The sequence below is a fragment of the Saccostrea cucullata genome, unplaced genomic scaffold, assembly GCF_032062105.1.
Source record: "Saccostrea cucullata isolate Sc308-1 unplaced genomic scaffold, CSIRO_AGI_Scuc_v1 ctg12101, whole genome shotgun sequence".
Classification (NCBI taxonomy): Eukaryota; Metazoa; Mollusca; class Bivalvia; order Ostreida; family Ostreidae; genus Saccostrea; species Saccostrea cuccullata.
Window position 1 is genome coordinate 1 of NW_026929439.1, and position 17,395 is coordinate 17,395.

A 17,395-nucleotide genomic window follows, 5' to 3' on the forward strand; every position below is an offset into this window, starting at 1 on the left:
AATGTTTAAAGTGCTAAGAAATTCGGAATCTTTCTCAATGTTTTAACATTCTCCCTTATGTTAAATACCACTAGTCCACTTTCCAAAGGACTCAATTATAAATTTAATAGCTTAATGTTCTTAAACTCGTTTCATGGTCCTTTCAAAGGGACATAACATGTTTTACGAAAGAATGTAAACTTTGTAGGTAGAATTTTTTCTTTACTGGGATCTAGGGCTAGGACACGTAGTAAAGACACGACAGGAAAATCAATAGCCAATAAAAATGTTAACTGTTCACTAAGCTATTGACAAAGTATTATCACTGACGCCACCCTTAACTTGTTAACACTTACTATCTCAGTTATGTGAAGGTGAAAACTTTGTGTAGAAAGGGGTTGCAACATTAAAATGAATCGACGAAATAGATCGTATTCAAATTTTTCTAGCAAAATAAAAGATTTCTTTTGGGAAAATATGTTAGCAATTGTCTTAACTGTGTTTTGGGGAATTTTATTGAACGAAAAAAGATAACATGATTTGAAAAATGCAAATTTATGTGCAATTAATACAGTTTTATTTCTTGTTTGAAAATTTCTGCGACATGACAGCAATTTTATCAGCAATAGCATATCGTGACTTCAATAGAAACTTGTCTTTTTGTGGCGGTCTAAAGCAGTAGTTTTTGAAATACTAAAGTGTAATAAAGTTTATGTAACACAAAAAATATTATATAAAAAATGGAGCAAATGCCAATTTTTCTTTTTTATGGAAAATAAACGAAGTAAAAAGATCCTTTCATATGAAATGCAATACAATTAAAGTACGAAGAAGAAAATAAAAGCAAGCGTAATGAAATAAAATGAAATATTAACCGTATATCCAAGTAGTATTTACAATTTTACTAAATATAGATTACTTACATTGTTTTATATTCTATTGTGTCCTTTGATGATATGACTTGTAGGAGACTAAGAATCAATATGACAGTTTAAATCGCCGGCGGATAGCCACCGCCCTTCTATCCCACGCAGATATTTATGATATCAGATATGGGTCAATAAAAGGAAAGCCCAAACTTTATAGACAGGTAGAATACAAAGTAGATTCTAGCTTTAAAAGCTCTCTAGAACAGGGCAGAACAAACATTTGGATTTATAGATTATTTTTCAGCATACCTTATAGATTAATAATAAACTTCCCCCAAAATATAAATGTGATCGATATAATTAAAGTATCAGTTTGTCCGTTTGTAAGGTCTCTTTACATTTCGAGAACTGGCAAGTTGACACATGGTTTAAATCAACATTTATAGCAAATATTTCTGATTTACTTTCCCAGTGACAATAAATAATTTTTTATTTTACACATTACGGTAATTTCATTTTTCATTGAGTAGATTTAATTTTTTTGATCTGCGAAATGGATTTTAAACCGTGAAATCATATGTACTCTAAAGGGAAAAATGATGGTTCCCATCAATTTTTCTTGATGTGCATTAATGGATTTAAATGCTGTCAAATGTGGTATAAACATCCTCTAAACATAGACGGACCTCGATCATGTACAAACAAGGGAGTCAGCTTACTTCGGACACTAACACAGATAACGGCTAAAATTAATCCTTGATTTAGTATTTACTAACATTCTGATCAATCCGCCAAACCAATGTGTCCTCCAAAGAGAAAGAAAACAGACGATGTTTTACAAGTAAAGCATGATTTTAAAAAAAAACTAGCACTACCAACCTTTCTTTTTAATAAAAAAAAATGCATATATAGATACAACCTGGTTTGCATAAAAATGCAAAATCAAAATAAATGAAAAAAATATGTTCCTTACAAAGCCTTCGCCTATAGTTCACCAATTAATTAAAGTCTAAAAATATGCTTAAAAAGTGGATGAAAAAAATATTTGCCAGCATATCTAAATTCCATTTTGCATAAAAGAGGAAGAAGAAAGAGAGCGATAGATCGTTAAAAACATTGCCATTCAACTTTTCCTGGTAAAATACTGTGCAAATCTAACAATATAAAGCTTGGAAACACACAAATGATAAAACTTGTCACATTATTTCCGTTTAATATGCACACATCTGTTTACATTTGCGTTCAACTGTTCAAATTGCCGGGTAACCTAACAATCCAATATATATTTTATATTGCATATTCTACTACCTGTCAGTCCATATGGTCTTCTCTGAACACCTGTGACTGGGGCTGGGACGTTGTCTGTAAACCTTCCGACAACGTTACCAGCAGGTCTGTAGTTCGCGACGACAATAATTTTCCCATCTTTCGAACATGCTCTTCCGACTCCAATTTCCCTGCTTCCTCTCCAGATAACTTGTGTAAAATGTCCTTTAAATAGTGATAAAAAAAGTACATTGTACATTGTCTCTTAAATAGAAATAAAAAAAAGAAAGCTTTTGTATTTTCATAGCTTATTTGCAGCACCAGGGTAGTACTGTGTATACTTTATCAAAGCAGCGCTGTATCGTCAACTAAAGGTACAATGTTTATCGATATCAAGTACTCGTATGTCATTAATTTTAGCAACATTAAGCGATGTATATTTTTTAAAATCAATGATATTTAAGAAATAAATAACAAGTTTATAAACTTCAATGGGAATTGAAGTGGGTCGGTCACGTGATCAAATCCTGTGAAGGCCGAAGGCCTTCTCAGAAGATTTGATCACGTACCGACCCACTTCAATTCCCATTGAAGTTTATAAACTTGTTATTTATTACTTATATATACATTTGAGACAGACAATTGAATATTTTCGAATTTAAATTATTGCACTAACCGTCCGTCGTAGATTTTGAAAAATGACGCAAGGTGTAAATCGGCTTGCATGGCGGTTACGCTTCAAATTCATTAGGCTAAGGAATCTATTTCAAAGGGAATATTTTGTGAAAGGCTACTTGTGATCAGTAATAGTGAACAGATTGTTGTCTGGGAATATTTGATTCGTGAAAAATGATAATCGATGCTGAAAAGACACAAGAAACACGTCCGAAGTTTGATGATAAAAAGTTAGAGGAATTTCGGTCGCTGGAATTTGCAAAGGGATGGATCCGATGGAATGAGACACTTGTCCGAGCCTGTTAGGATTTGCAATTTGATCAAAAACATTCCACGGTTTCAGTAACTAAAGGCATACTTATCATAAAACAATGATAAACATGGAGACACTGGCGACAGCTTTACATTGAACTACGAAAACGCCGAGGAGTTCGGCAGCTGTTCATGGCATGATTGCAAAGATGTTTTCCAACAGATCTACACATTTATTGTGAGTAAAATTTAAAGATAAAATAAAAGTTTATCATGAAAATTTAACCAAAGGTCTATCCAAAAAATAAGGATGAACGTTAGAGACTGTGCAGCTGACAAAAGTGAAGAAAAATGTAAACAAACGCTAGGCTCCTAGTTTTCTCTATGTTACACAGGTTGGATTGATAGCCCCAAAACTGTATGAAATACTTGTTTACATTTAAAATAAAATAATTATCATTTTACTTGCTTATTTTATTCATTTTTATACATGATAAGCAAGTAGAGCAGTTCATTTTATAATTTATGTACCGGTAGATATTATTGCGCCGTGTGATTAGGTCACGTATTGACCTCTGACCTCTGACAAACTTCATACAGAATTGAAGATATTTTCTCTCTGTATGTTTATATAATGGAGAGATACCACAAATGTATATATTGAAATTTTGCATACTAGTATACTATTACATTTGGAATAAAAGATTTAAAAAGATGTTTAACTGACTATTCAGGGTAAGAGTCAACTAACAATTACATTGTAAGACAACTGGCTTTTCCATCATAAACTTTCATTATTTAAATACTGTTATATTCCATTATCACCCATTTATTATGTTTATGTCTTCCAACTTATTCGCTACTTAATAGCTTGGTCTGAATACGATCATTTTTTTTTGTAAAAGTGAGGCATGTTACACAATGATAAGTTGATGTTACAGGGCTTTCAACAACCCTTATCACAGTCAGAATTTCGTAAATTTTATAATCGGTGTAATGACCTTGTTAGCAAATGTAAATACAACTTATCACTGGGTCGTATTTTTTGGCACACTTGTTCATTCTAAATTTTATGCTAGATTTTACCATGAACTTATCCATTGAATCTATAGGGCTCACGGCGGTTGTGTCCCCTCGTCAACAGTGATGTTTACTCCTCCCAGGGACCTGATCCTTCCTCTGAGATTTTGAGAGGTCTGTATTTAAACCCTTTCTCAGATTCCATTGAGATCAATCACTGTTCAATGCCGTCACCTTCTACATTATATAATCAGTGATACCAATGTATGGGTATCTTTTTTAGTCAAACGTGTAATGATATTGTTAGTGGTTTACAAAGTATTTCATTCACATGTATCTTAACGGTGGGACTTGCCGAACATGATGTTCGTGTACCCTGATTGCTATTGAAAGTAGGATAAAATAAAATCAAACAATACAAAATTAGGCGCCACATTTAGGAAAGTCAATACCCCCATCTGTTGAGGAACAAGGAATCTAAAATAGATTGTGAAGGTAAGGTCAATATGGGCTTGTTTACACTGTGAGATATAGAGAGAGGCTTTTGAGTAGGAAGAATGCGTTGAATGAAACGACATTCATAAGATTTAAAAGGTATTGTTAGTAATAATGGAAAATTATCAACTCCTAAGGGCTCATATCTTCCGTATGATGTCTTTTTTAAAAAAAAATTAAAGTTACGTAATTGTACAGATTGAAAATTTAACTATACTCAATATTCCAAATGTTTAATTCCTGAACAAGAGGGATTTTTGTCAGTAAATGAAAAAAATGCATAAAAATTTAAACAAAAAGTTACTTTTTTCCTATGTAGAAGCCAAACTTTAACAATCTTTTCAGAAGAGATGTAAATAGAAGACTTCACTATACGGAATTTAATGATCTTATTTCTTCCTATGATATAATTGGTTTGACCGAAACTAGGAAACTAAGTTGATAAAACTAGGAAACTAGGAAATTAAGTTGACTAATAGTATTGTCTGTTCTCCTTAACTATAACCTTCTGCTAGACCCACTGTATGATATGTATATATCTTTTATATGTTTTTGTACCTCATGTACCATTTACACGGTTTTTAGTGAATAAATTGATTAATTGATTGATTGAGAAATACCCAGTAATGCTTCCTGATAAAAACTAGCGTCGTAAATTTAATTGGATGATTTTCAAAATACTGTATGATTGAATCTTAATTAAGTGGCTCTTCGTGGAAAAGATTAAAATAACTAATAGTGTTCGATCTTAAGAAAATGTACAAATAATCCAACTCTGTAAACAGTACGTGAAAAACACAGCTGATTCCCTTAAACTCCGGAGGAGGGACCTTGTGGGTACCCTGCCTTTGCCTAAAAATGATCAGACTCAGAGTGTGTTCTTTACTATCGAATAGAGTGGGAGATATGAACACAAAATGTAGGTGAAAGCAAAATATTACATTATCAATAATAAAATTTGATGATGGAAAAGCTGAAATCATCTTGATTGTCATACAATTGACTTGTTTGTAAGCCCAAAGTTTGTTTTGATATATCGAGTCATTTGTAACACAAAAAATAGTATATTGAATGGAAATTATTGTTGTTTGATAAAATGACGTTGATGTATCTAAATGTTGAAATGAAGGTCACAGCAAGTTTTTTTTTTCTTCTCACGTGGAAGTATTTGAATAAATTTTGCTTCATATAAAAGAAAATAAAAAAAGGTTGGTTAAGTTAGTGCCTATAGGAATTCCAACAGTTTGATCGAAGACTTGTTCTCCGAAAACTGCATAAATGCTGTCAATTAGGAACTCCAGCATTCTTTTATATATTATTTAAGATTATTTGAAAGTAGAATCAAATCGATTTTAAACAAAGTAAGTTCATTCTGTTTATTACTTAGTTACCTCACTCATTTGCAAGTTCATGATTTTCAATTTCTTGATAATACAATTTCTTATGATACTTTTCAAGTGTATGTATATGTCCGGTAATGTTTGCAGATTTCTAAAATTTTCACCTGTATTTCACATGCTAATTGTATTACCTGCTGAAAGGTTCCTGGGCTCAGTGCCGAAGTTAAAGAATTTTATTTCACTGTACCATTGGTCTGTTACCTCTTGACCTGCAAAAGATTGATGCTTTGTTTATTATTACTAATTATCATAATGGTAAAATCATCCTTTATTGTTGTTTATTCATTATTTATTTTCAAGAGCATTTAATACGAGTGTATGCATACATATTTGAAAGAATTTTTGAAAATAAAATACATTACAAGTGCGTATATTTGATTTTTAAAAAAAATTAATTTATTAATCTAGAAAGTAGTAGTTAAAGCAATTTTACAAGATAAAAATTTTAGTTTCTAAACATGTGTATAATATAAAATCACATTGAAATGTATTATAAAATCACTTGCACTAAATAAACAGAACCAGTAAGTCCATGTAATTCTAAATTAACTATTTTATTTCTTATTTTATGATGTTTATCGCTGTCTCTTATTCAAAAGTGCACTCTGACATAAATTTGACCAAAAAACAATATTGTCTCTTTTCACCAGGGTATGAATCCTGTGGATTAGAGGACCATTTCATGGCTATATTTTCCCCCAGCCTTTCCCCTTTTAATGAGGCATTGCTGTGTTTGAAGGTGTTCGTTTGAGCCAGAACCTCTGCCCATCTTTGAGCTTGTGTAGATAAATCGGACGCATGCGTCAGAGGCTGCACGCTATGTTTCTTTCTGTACTCATTGTGACTGCGGATTACCTCGTCCGTAAACTGGGAATCACTTTTCTGAAATAAAATACATCATTATCATTATTATTATTTAAATATCACATGATTAATATTTTAAAGCAATATGAGCTGCAACTTTGATATTGGAATTTTGCTTCAAATTGTAGATAACTATTTCAATGACAGAAAAAATAATGTTAATAAACTTCATTTTTGCGATGGAAGAACTATAATTCATAAGCTTCGATTGAATCAAAATCATATTATTGTCCGTCCTCTACATTGATAATTTCCAATATGAAACTGTACATAGAATTTTATATAGCAGTCTTTCTTCTCCTTTTTTAGTCTTTAATTGATTATAAAGGTTTAAGTTATATACAAATTTATCATATTAACACATTTTAACAGCAAAATAAAATATAAAGTTTTACATGCATTTTTATAAACTTTGACAACAAATGGAGGACAACGGTGTATTTTACGCCTCACTATGCAATCAAGGAAATTAAGATCTTTTGGCTATTTGTTTTGCTATATAAAAGTGGTTAGGTGAAAACTTTGCTCAAGATTGACAAAAAAAAATATTCATAATATGTCTAAATTTTGACTGCAATAGTTTATTTCTTAATTCATAAGAAAATAACAAATCGACCTGCTCAATGGTTTAATGCGACACAAAGGTATAATTGTTTGAGAGAGTACTATTTCATACCATATAAACTTCTAAGGTTAACTTCAAACTCCGAACTTGATAAAACTTAGCCTTTAGTACAAATGATTCATTTTAAAAGTACACTGAACGTATTGTTTCATTTTTTTCATACAAAAATACCTACATTACAAATGCACCATTACTTATATAAATCCATATCCCTACCTGATTTGAGGTACCTGTCTGCCTGACCTGAACCCGGTAACTGGTCGAATACATTCGAACATGAATTTTGTTTCTAATGTCTTTAGGTGAATTTGACACAAAAAAAAATTCGGCCCACTTAAAATAAGACGGAAGTAGACAACGGAAAACTTAAATGTGTTATTATGTTGAGGACCATTAACTTTCTATGGAAGACAACCACTGAAATATTAGAAAGGCATTAAGGATGGGACATTGTAATATCTCGTATTTATCAATAGAAAAAAATGATTCATTGCCTGATGTTTCGTCATGACAATAACGCATTTCACATTGTCTTTTGAATTTACAAGGTGGTTGTAATCTGTAAAAAGTTTTTATTTTAAATCATCTCATTGACTATCACGAATCGCATAGCTATAAGTTAAAGTTTATGGATGATTTTTTTTATTTGTTGAAAATACATGCATACATAGCAACTTATTTAAGTTGCACACGTTCCAGAGCAATCTCTATGCATATACCTCTAAAGAAAGATTGAAAAATGAATAATAAGCAAATGCATGTAATGTGTACCTATCTGATTTTTCAACCTAAATACGCTGAGGCAGAGCTCCTACCTTTTTGTGTCGCTTCTTTTTTGTTTCGGAGAAAGCAGGATCCCACAGCCAAGGTGGTAACTCTAGATCTTCTTGGACGAAGCGTTTATGTCCCATGGTTTACGTCATTTAGTCGCTCTTAAAAATGAAAAATAAATATATTCATCGGTAAAATAAAAAAAATGTTATTTATAATAATATACAAATAGTTTTAATAAATTCAATACTTACAATAAGTACTTAATTCCTTAATTTTTACGGATAAAATCATTGTGAAAAAAATGCACAAATGTCGACTTTATGAGTTACATTTTCCCGCAAAATGTCATATTTTCAATTTAACATTGAAAAAAACCGTGTAAATCTGAATAACAACTGGACCCATTAGGCGTGGGGGTTTTGCGTCCGTTATTTATCATTTTTATCTGTATATAGCTACAACCTTGGTGTTTTGCATTCTACCGTTTAGCGCCCCTGGCAAGGACAAAGTTAAAATGTGCAGTGGAAACAGGTAAAGGGTTATTTTGTAGGATATGCACAAATTTTGCTTTTACTCGAAAAATCATTGAAGTAATTATTTTTGTATACAATCTAATCACGAGGTGTTTGATTAAATTTTAAAATAAACCAATAAATAATTATATTATAGTAAAATGCATTCTAATATAAATTTTTCAAAAGTTCTATATTTATCATTTGTCAACTATTTTTAAAATTTATATTGTGCCTTACGTCAGGTGCTAGGGAAAAGAATGCAATGCCCATATCAGTAACTCTTTGCTGAGCAGTGGCGTAGCATCGTTTTTGAAAGTGGGGGGGGCCAGCCAGAGAAAAAAATTTTTTGACTTACCTGAAAAAGTTGACAAGCAAAAAAAAAAAAAAAAAAAAAAAAAAAAAAAAAAAAAAAAAAAAATGGGAAAGCCCCCAAGTCGAAAATCCTATTTCTTGGTGGTGGTGGTGGTGGTGGGGGGGGGGGGGGGGTAAGGAGACTTTTTTTCTCAGTATCAACTACTTTTAGTACCAATTCTTATACTACATTTTCGGTACGTAACTAAAAGTCTATAAGTGGGGGGGGCAACCAGGCTTTCAATTAACATTTCCTATAGAATAAGTAAGGTTGGGAAAAAAAGTGGGGGGGCCAGCCCCCCCCCCCCCCTGTTGCTACGCCCCTGCTGAGAGAGAGAGAGAGGGAGAGAAAGAGAGAGAGAGAGAGAGAGAGAGAGAGAGAGAACTAGTGTGAGTGTGTCTTATGACTTATGAGAACTATAATTCACAATGAATGACCTACATTTCGAACTGTAGATTAGAGTGACCTCCCTTTGGAAAACAAACGATCATGGCAAAATTTGCACAGAAAGTGGTTCTCATAACAGGTATATATAATTTAAACCTTTTGTGATATTTAGAAGCATCTTTACAGTTCACGTATATATAGATTAAGATGCTTTTTTAAAAACTATCTCGATCGCCCTTTATATCTTGTGATTTTGAACAATGTTGAAAAGGTGTTATATGATCATCTTCTCTTCTGTATAGGTGCCAGTGCTGGTATTGGGGAGGGAATTGCTCTACATTTTGCCTCCTTGGGTGCCCAGCTTTCATTGACAGGTAGAAATAAAGAGGAACTCTCACGTGTAGCTAAGCAATGTCAAGAAAATGGATTGACAGACGAACAGGTGCGAGTTTTCTTTAAAAGTAGATTCTTGTCATTCATCTCTTTGGGGGCATTTAACGTTTTGTATTTGAAATTTTCAAGTTATCATTTTAGATATTAATACAAGAGGGCGACCTTACATCTGCAGAATTTAGAAGCAAACTGTTGAAAAATACTGTTGATAAATTTAAGAGGCTAGATGTTCTGGTGAGTTAAAATTTTAGTAGAACTTTTCTTGTGCAAAAAGTTAAGTATAGGATGATGTTGAAAATGTTGAAAATGCTTACATGATAAAATTTATGGTTAAAATACTTCAAAGAGTCCAGAGTTATGTAAGTTTATCTCAGAGTAACGACGTAAATGAAGTCGATATAAGAGATTGAGACTAGCAATGTAAAATTCATAAAACAAAACACACATTTTATTCATGTATTTTACAAAGGTTAATAACGCGGGAACAATGCACTATGCAAAAACCACAGAAACGACAGAAGATATGTATGATGCGATGATGGACACAAACACAAAATGTCACTTTTTTCTCTCCAGGGATTCCATACCATACTTGAAAGAATCAAAAGGTAAAGCTAGAACTAATATTTTATTCGTTTTTAATGCATAACACAGATAATGTTTTTATGTAATGAAAGTGCATGTATATTAGTTTACAAGTATTCGGTCAAAATGTTCAAGGAATATTAAAATTATCATCATTGTTAGTATAAAGTCAGACAAAAGAATATGATACATGGTCAAGTTTTTAAGACAACTCATTCACAATGTACAAAAACCATATGAATTCATTTATTACACTTAAATATATGTGGATAAATGCAAAATTCATCAAATTCATCTTAAGCAGTAAAATCAAAATTTACAACATGATACAAGGTCGTTTCTTATGTCTACAAACTCTAAATCCATGGCCTCTCCTTTTCCTCCTGCAATTTGAGTTTTCTGTTGTAGGAAACATAGTGAATATTTCAAGTATCTGTGGTCCAAAACCGGTATGTGTAGAGAAAGCCCTCAGATATGATGTTTACAAGGAAACGAAGAACACGTTCTCTTTTTATCTTATTATGAGCACTATTTTCAGATGGCGGAAGTCGCAGTATATTGTATGAGTAAAGCAGCCTTGGACATGTTCACACAATGTCTCTCTTTAGGTCAGTATAATTATGTTTAAAAAATGAAAGGTATATAAAAAAGTTAATAGATTTAATCTCTAGTACATGTAGTCCATGAGCCACTGGGGGTGGTCGGTACCATTTTGGGTGAATAAACTTTATAGTGATATTTGGTAAGGAATACCCCTAACTAGTGAGAAAATGTATGATAGCATCAAATCCGTTGTGGCTTCAATGCTGGAGACACAGTTATTGCCCTTTATTTGCTCAAATTAGGTATTTTGAGCTAAATATATTTGCAACTTGCAAAGTATTTGTCACACAGTTGCCAACGTGATAGAAAGTTCTACCAGAATTACTCAGAGATATGATGAACATATTAAAAGAGCCTTAACTGAGTTAATATCCGTGATTCTGACAAAAATTGCATATTTTTACAACTTTTATTCAATAATTACATGTACCTCATAAATTTGTATAACGAAAAAGATAAGTACCAACACACATAAACTAGCTTAGTTATTCGTCCGTCGGTGACGACGATGACCACTAACTCACCTTCGTGGGGGGAGGGGTTGACCTGGACAGTGGGAGCGGAGGTGACTGCACTGTCAGGCGGATCCTCGCACAAGCAAATGAAGGAGTTTTTCGACTAGAGCCACGCCACCTTCTTTGTAAATCTCAGCTGGGATTGAGTATCCGCCAGGTCTTTTGCCAGTTGACAGCAGACTATTTGCATTCTGAATCTCTTCCAACGTAGCAACGGCGTCCATTGACTGGTTGATGGGAACCTGGGGGTAATCGGATGATGGCTTCGTCGTTGATGGTAGAGAGATGGTTCAGAACGCCATTGAAATGTTCCGCCCACCTGTCGAGTATCTTTTCCTTCTCTGTGATGAGTTTTAACCCGTCATCACTGAGAAGAGGAGATGAGCCTGATGGAGTTGGCCGTAGACTTCCCCAAGTCCACAGTAAACGTTTTCCCTCTCCTGAGTTTCGGTGTAGAGTTGGATCTCGTCAGCTTTGGCATTCAGCCAGGAGTCTTGCATATACCAAAGCTTTTGCTGTACTGTGCTGCGAGCGTTCCTCAGAGCGTCTTTTTGGCTGTGGAGGTGGGATCATCTATATGAGCCTTGTACATGTAAGCGCGATGTTTGTCCTCTAGAAGCTGCGTGATCTCGTCACGGTTCTCATCAAACCAGTCTTTGTGTTTTTTTGTGGAGGGCCGAATACACTCGAAGGCTGTATTGTATATTCTTTTACGAAGTGTGCTCCATGCTGCTATCACGTCGTGGTCATCCAGCACGGTGGATTTCAGGCGTTCTTCCAGAGTGTCAGCAAAGTACTGAGAGGTGGAAGACAATTTGAGCTTGCCAACGTTGAGACGTTTTGAAGCCTTAGTCCCATGAGGACGTATCCTGAGTTTGATCCGGAAGTTGAGAGTTGAAGTTTAAAGACGATGAGACGGTGATCTGTCCAGCACTCCGCGCCGCACATATCCTTGGTGAACAAACGTACTTTCTGTCTGTCTCTCTTCCTGACAATGACGTAGTCAATTAGATGCCAGTGCTTTGAGCGAAGGTGCATCCATGACGTCTTGTTATTAATGGGAAGGCAGAAAACGGTGTAAGTGATGAGAAGGCCATGTTCAGCGCAGGTCTGGAGAAGCAACAGGCTGTTACTGTTGCGCGTGCTCTCTCAGTGCTTCCCAATCACGCCTTCCCCGGTGGTGGTGTCACGTTCAAGTCTCGCATTAGAGTCACCAAGAATTACGAGCTTGTCGGTGTTTGGGACGGCGTTGATGACATTGTGGAGGTTCTCATAGAACTTGTTTTAGCCTTCTCTGGGTAAGTCAGGGTAGGAACATATGCGCTGACAATAGTGGCGAACTTTCCTCGAGTAAGAGGGTCTCATTGTCATCAGGCGGTCGTTCACTCCTTTGGGTACGCCGACTAACTTGCCAGAACATGTCATCTTTATAGCAAAGCCTAACTACGCCAGCTTCTCGTCTCTTCTTGGCTCCTCGTCCTCTTCAAAAGAAGGTGTAGCCAGCTCCTCTTTGACACAGTTGACCTTCTCCATCCATCCTGGTTTCACTTAGAGCCGCGATGTCAATGTTATATCTCGTGAGTTAACATGCGATCAGTGCTGTGCGTGTCTCGGGTCTGTCTGTAGCGTCTCTGTCGAAAAGCGTTCGAACGTTCCACGATCCATGGTACAGTGGGATGATCCTTGTTTGTTTTTTTTTCTTGTTCTCTTTGTTATTTCGACCGCATGTGTATGGTCCCCACCAGCCGCGGTAAACTGGCTAGAGAAGGGTAGAGCTGGCAAATTTTGGAATACCTTTTCTAATCCGCTTCCCTTGCCATGGAGGTGAGCAGTGCGTTTCTTGAGAGGGCTGCTCAATCGCACAGGTGGCTGGCGAACTTTAACGTTGCTTCGGTCGGTGAAGAGCGACCCTAGAGCCTGTTCCGTCTGTGTGCAAGTCCGCGACTAGCGACTTCCAGTGAACCCACACCTGTCACTTTCGTTCCTCGACTGTCAGCACAGGGCTTTGGGGTGGAAGATGATCAATGACTTGCGCGATGAGTTTGATTAAGATGAAGGGTTGCGCGTCGTCGACCTCACCCTCTCGCCCGCAACCATCTAGATCCAGTAGCAACTGGCAAGACATGTCAGGACGCCTGGAGATGGAGACAGATACAGCGGATGACCAAGTTGTGCTATATGTGCCTTGCTCCAAGTGTTTCACGGAGCTTACTGTGTCCGCAATCTTCTCATTTGAACCATGACGGTTTCCTCCACAGAGTCCGCCGGTGCACAATCTTTACATGCTTTATAGGTAGGCAAGTCCTCAATCAACGGGGGTTTGAGACGCGTCAGCGCTTTGTGTATAGAGAGCTCTTCGAGAGGGATGTCCCTTAAGAGGATACGGGTTCCCTGGGTGTCGAGTGGTTACGACCCGATTCCGTGTTCGACCCGCGTGGTAACGACCCAAGTGGTTTCGACCTGCTTATATATGTATATACAGGTAAATAGGAGGGTTCAGGGGTTCACACTATAGGGTATACACATGGATATTCGGTAGCAATTACAGGTGTATGGTTTCAGGTATAAGGGGAATACGTGTCATTAATTGGTTGTCAACATTGAAGTCAAAAGTATAGGTGTTTTTTTTAATGATTTTAGGACAAGGATGTAATTAAATTCATTTGAAATATGATAATAATTTATATCTGAGCATTTTCCCCTTAGAAACAAATTGAACATTCAAACAAATTATAGGTCTTGGTTGGATACTTATTTAATTCATAATATTGTCTGAGTGTTTTATTTTTTACTTATTCACAGTACACAAACATGTCAAAACATTTCTGCAGACTTATAGATAGTTTTCGATGGCCCCAAATTTAGCATAAGTTACCTCCCGTTGGTCGCCATATTGGAGGTCGACACGGTGAGTTTTCCTCTTTGTCTTACCAAGTTTAAGAAAATGTAGCAGAAATATTTGGTGGAAAATCTTTATTAAATAATTTTTTCTTAATAAAGGAGGCTTCCAAAAATTTATATACTTCAGAAAAATAATGATTCCTAATTCAAAATCGCAAATAGAAAAATTTAAAATTGGTTGAACAATGAAGGAATATGAGCATTTGGACCTCCAGTATGGCGGCCAACGGGAGCTAACTTTTGCTGAAATTAGGTCATATGAAAACTATCTATACTGGTAAAGGAATGAACAAAATATGCTGGTGATTATTTCATAATTCTAAAATATCAATAAATTATATCTTTCAGATTTTTTTTCTTAATTTCCCCAGTTTAATAGAGGCTTCAGTATATATAATTGTATATAATTATAAGTCAAGATGAAGGAATAATCACGGATAACAGAAAGAGAGAGAGAACTCATTTTTGTTTTAAATTTTATTCATATTATTTTCTTATTTTCTTTCATCATACTCAATAAATATTGTCACATATAAATATTGAATATTATATGACATGGCATAATAGTTTTCATACAGTAGCTATTAATAAAACACATTGTATCACATTGTTGAAATTGTTAATTAATATTTATTCGGAACGAAACCACTCGGGTCAAAACCACGCGGGTCGAAACCACGCGGGTCGAACAAGGAATCGGGTCGTAACCACGCGGATCGAACAAGGAATCGGGTCGTACCCACCCGGATTCGTTCCCTGTACTCGGACTAGGGGAGGGAAGGGGCGTTGTGAGACACTGTCCACTGCCCACAAAGCAGATATTCTAAGTATATTGAAACAAATGACTGTGCACATATGTTGCTTAATTTTGATGTCAAAAATATGTAACAAATTACACGTTGAACTTAGATGAACATCAATCTAATTAAAATTAGATGTTAGATCCGCTCGCATACTCGCTACACTAACATCTAACAACATCCCATTGAGGGTCACGTCAGAGGTCAAATTCGGAACGGCTCTAGACTTATTCGCATCAACAATATACGACGATTTTGCCAGCGACGATCTGATTGGTTGATAGAATTTAACCTCTGACGTGACCCTCAATGGGATGTTGTTAGATGATAGTGTAGCGAGTATGCGAGCGGATCTAACATCTAATTTTAATTAGATTGGATGAACATATAAGTGTCCATTATCACCGTGGGTTAGGTTGAGATTAAATAAATAAAACATTTTACGCAAAGGTTCTACTTGAGACCTGACATATTCACAATATCTATGTTAAGTAAAGAATATACGCACAAGGTAAATCAAGGGAATTTTTCTTCAATTTTCATTTTCAGGATAGGGATAAAGAAAATATCATTCGAAATAAGATAGAAATTGCGTATTGAAACACCAACCTTCTTCTTTCAAAGACACAGCTGAGAGAACGAACAAGTTGAGTTGGTGTATAGAAACGGTTGATACACCATTAAAGCCACAATCAATTGAATGCTATCATACATTTTCTGAAGGTAGAGATGTATGTCCTTCAAAAATTAACTATGAAAATTATTCACCCAAGATGGTACCAATACCGAAAAATTCATGGCCTGGCTCATGGACTATAGCGATAAAAGCTAGCAAGAGAAAATATGACCATATTTGACTAGATATGAACATTTTGAAACTTCACTAAAGTCCCAAATGGGGTATGTCAGTACAATGAGAGTTGATTATATCATTAATATTTCCAGAGTTGGCCCCCTTTGGCGTACGAGTTAATGCAGTAAAGTAAGTAAATATATGAATAAAATTGAATAGTAAACCAAGCATTTAACGCCTCTCGTCAATTTTTTTTATTGATGTACTTTCTTATTCATTTAAGAATTTGATTGAATTTTAGTCCCGGAACTGTGGTTAGCAAGATAGCGAGACGTGAACACTCGGCGTATCAAGAAGATGAAAAGTATCAAAGGGTAAACATTTTACTTTGAAACTATCATTAATAATTAAAATATTAAGGCATTTCAAGGACATTAAAAAATTTTAACTATTAACTTGTACTGACGATGAACAACTTTCATTTTTTGTTATGAAAAAATCTTGGTGAGATACACTATTATATGCAGAGAGAAATGTCATATGATGATAAATTTTAATTTGAACCTTGAATTGTCTTCAGTTTTTGGAAATGCAGAAATCTAAACATCCCATTGGACGAGTTGGATTACCGGTGGACATAGCGAAGTCCGTGGCATTTCTAGCGTCTGAGGACGCCTCCTTCATCACAGGACAGATTCTATTCGTGGACGGTGGGCGCCATTGTGTGTCGTCTGCTGTTGCTACAAATGTTAAATGAGATGTCATTTTGTTATAATGTACATGAGTCATTAGCATTTAATGTAAATTATAGTGAAAAATAAAATATTTGAAATTGTTCTGGACTATTTTTATTGAATATTAGTAATGTTCTTTGGTTTAAGATGCACCATGATCCCAGGGCCAGGATATTTTTGAATTTCAAAGCAATATCGAAAGATTGCTTTACTGTATCATTCTGATTTTATACCCAAGTACACTGAACTTGTCAGATATGAACATCTTCGCAAGCCAAAGGTTTCCGATCCGAAATCTACTCAACAACAGTTGTAGAGGAGATTTCAGATCGGAAACCCTGCGCCAGCATATGCATAAAAAAATTACTGGAGTTTCTTATTGATAATGCATGTATCTTAATAGTTTTTGGAGACTAGATTTTTCCGTGGGAATTTGCATGGGTACTTTTCATGCCTCATTTTGCCTACCTGTTTTTGCAACCAAAGAGGCAGAGTTTATTATTTTTTTAAAAAAGATATGCACGACAAAACATCTCTTGCTGTCGCATTCTTTTGAAATTGATAATATATTTATTGACAATGCTTTATCACTTCAAAA

General features: G+C 35.0%; 2 protein-coding genes across 4 annotated transcripts; one reads left to right on the plus strand and one right to left on the minus strand.

The window, feature by feature from the left end:
• Positions 1-2,013: 2,013 nt before the first annotated feature.
• LOC134280826 (Golgi-associated plant pathogenesis-related protein 1-like) lies at positions 2,014-8,367 on the minus strand. 2 transcript variants are annotated; one of them, XM_062763276.1, is made up of 4 exons: positions 8,261-8,367; positions 6,604-6,838; positions 6,088-6,165; positions 2,014-2,339 (listed from the first exon to the last, which is right to left on the minus strand). In XM_062763276.1, exons 1-4 carry the CDS (start codon positions 8,354-8,356, stop codon positions 2,116-2,118), a joined length of 633 nt encoding a protein of 210 aa, XP_062619260.1. In that variant the 5' UTR covers positions 8,357-8,367; the 3' UTR covers positions 2,014-2,115. The 2 variants fall into 2 exon arrangements, with proteins under 2 accessions (XP_062619260.1, XP_062619261.1); XM_062763277.1 differs by lacking the exon at positions 8,261-8,367 and adding an exon at positions 7,662-7,847 and having other exon boundaries at positions 2,017-2,339.
• Positions 8,368-8,685: 318 nt separating this feature from the next.
• LOC134280828 (uncharacterized oxidoreductase TM_0325-like) lies at positions 8,686-16,898 on the plus strand. Of its 2 annotated transcripts, none has more exons than XM_062763280.1 (10): positions 8,686-8,750; positions 9,542-9,612; positions 9,776-9,915; positions 10,008-10,100; positions 10,336-10,474; positions 10,860-10,900; positions 10,990-11,059; positions 16,216-16,252; positions 16,365-16,437; positions 16,644-16,898. In XM_062763280.1, exons 2-10 carry the CDS (start codon positions 9,576-9,578, stop codon positions 16,818-16,820), a joined length of 807 nt encoding a protein of 268 aa, XP_062619264.1. In that variant the 5' UTR covers positions 8,686-8,750; positions 9,542-9,575; the 3' UTR covers positions 16,821-16,898. The 2 variants fall into 2 exon arrangements, with proteins under 2 accessions (XP_062619264.1, XP_062619263.1); XM_062763279.1 differs by having other exon boundaries at positions 8,739-8,757.
• Positions 16,899-17,395: the final 497 nt, after the last annotated feature.

Excerpts from the sequence above, each read along its gene's own strand:
- LOC134280828 (XM_062763280.1), top strand. The coding sequence starts at position 9,576 with ATGGCAAAATTTGCACAGAAAGTGGTTCTCATAACAG. Across the intron at positions 9,613-9,775 it reads GAAAGTGGTTCTCATAACAG|GTGCCAGTGCTGGTATTGGG; the intron begins GTATATATAATT and ends TCTTCTGTATAG. Across the intron at positions 10,101-10,335 it reads TTAAGAGGCTAGATGTTCTG|GTTAATAACGCGGGAACAAT; the intron begins GTGAGTTAAAAT and ends TATTTTACAAAG.
- LOC134280826 (XM_062763276.1), bottom strand. The coding sequence starts at position 8,356 with ATGGGACATAAACGCTTCGTCCAAGAAGATCTAGAGTTACCACCTTGG. Across the intron at positions 6,839-8,260 it reads AAAAGAAGCGACACAAAAAG|AAAAGTGATTCCCAGTTTAC; the intron begins GTAGGAGCTCTG and ends ATTTTATTTCAG. Across the intron at positions 2,340-6,087 it reads GCCCAGGAACCTTTCAGCAG|GACATTTTACACAAGTTATC; the intron begins GTAATACAATTA and ends CACTATTTAAAG.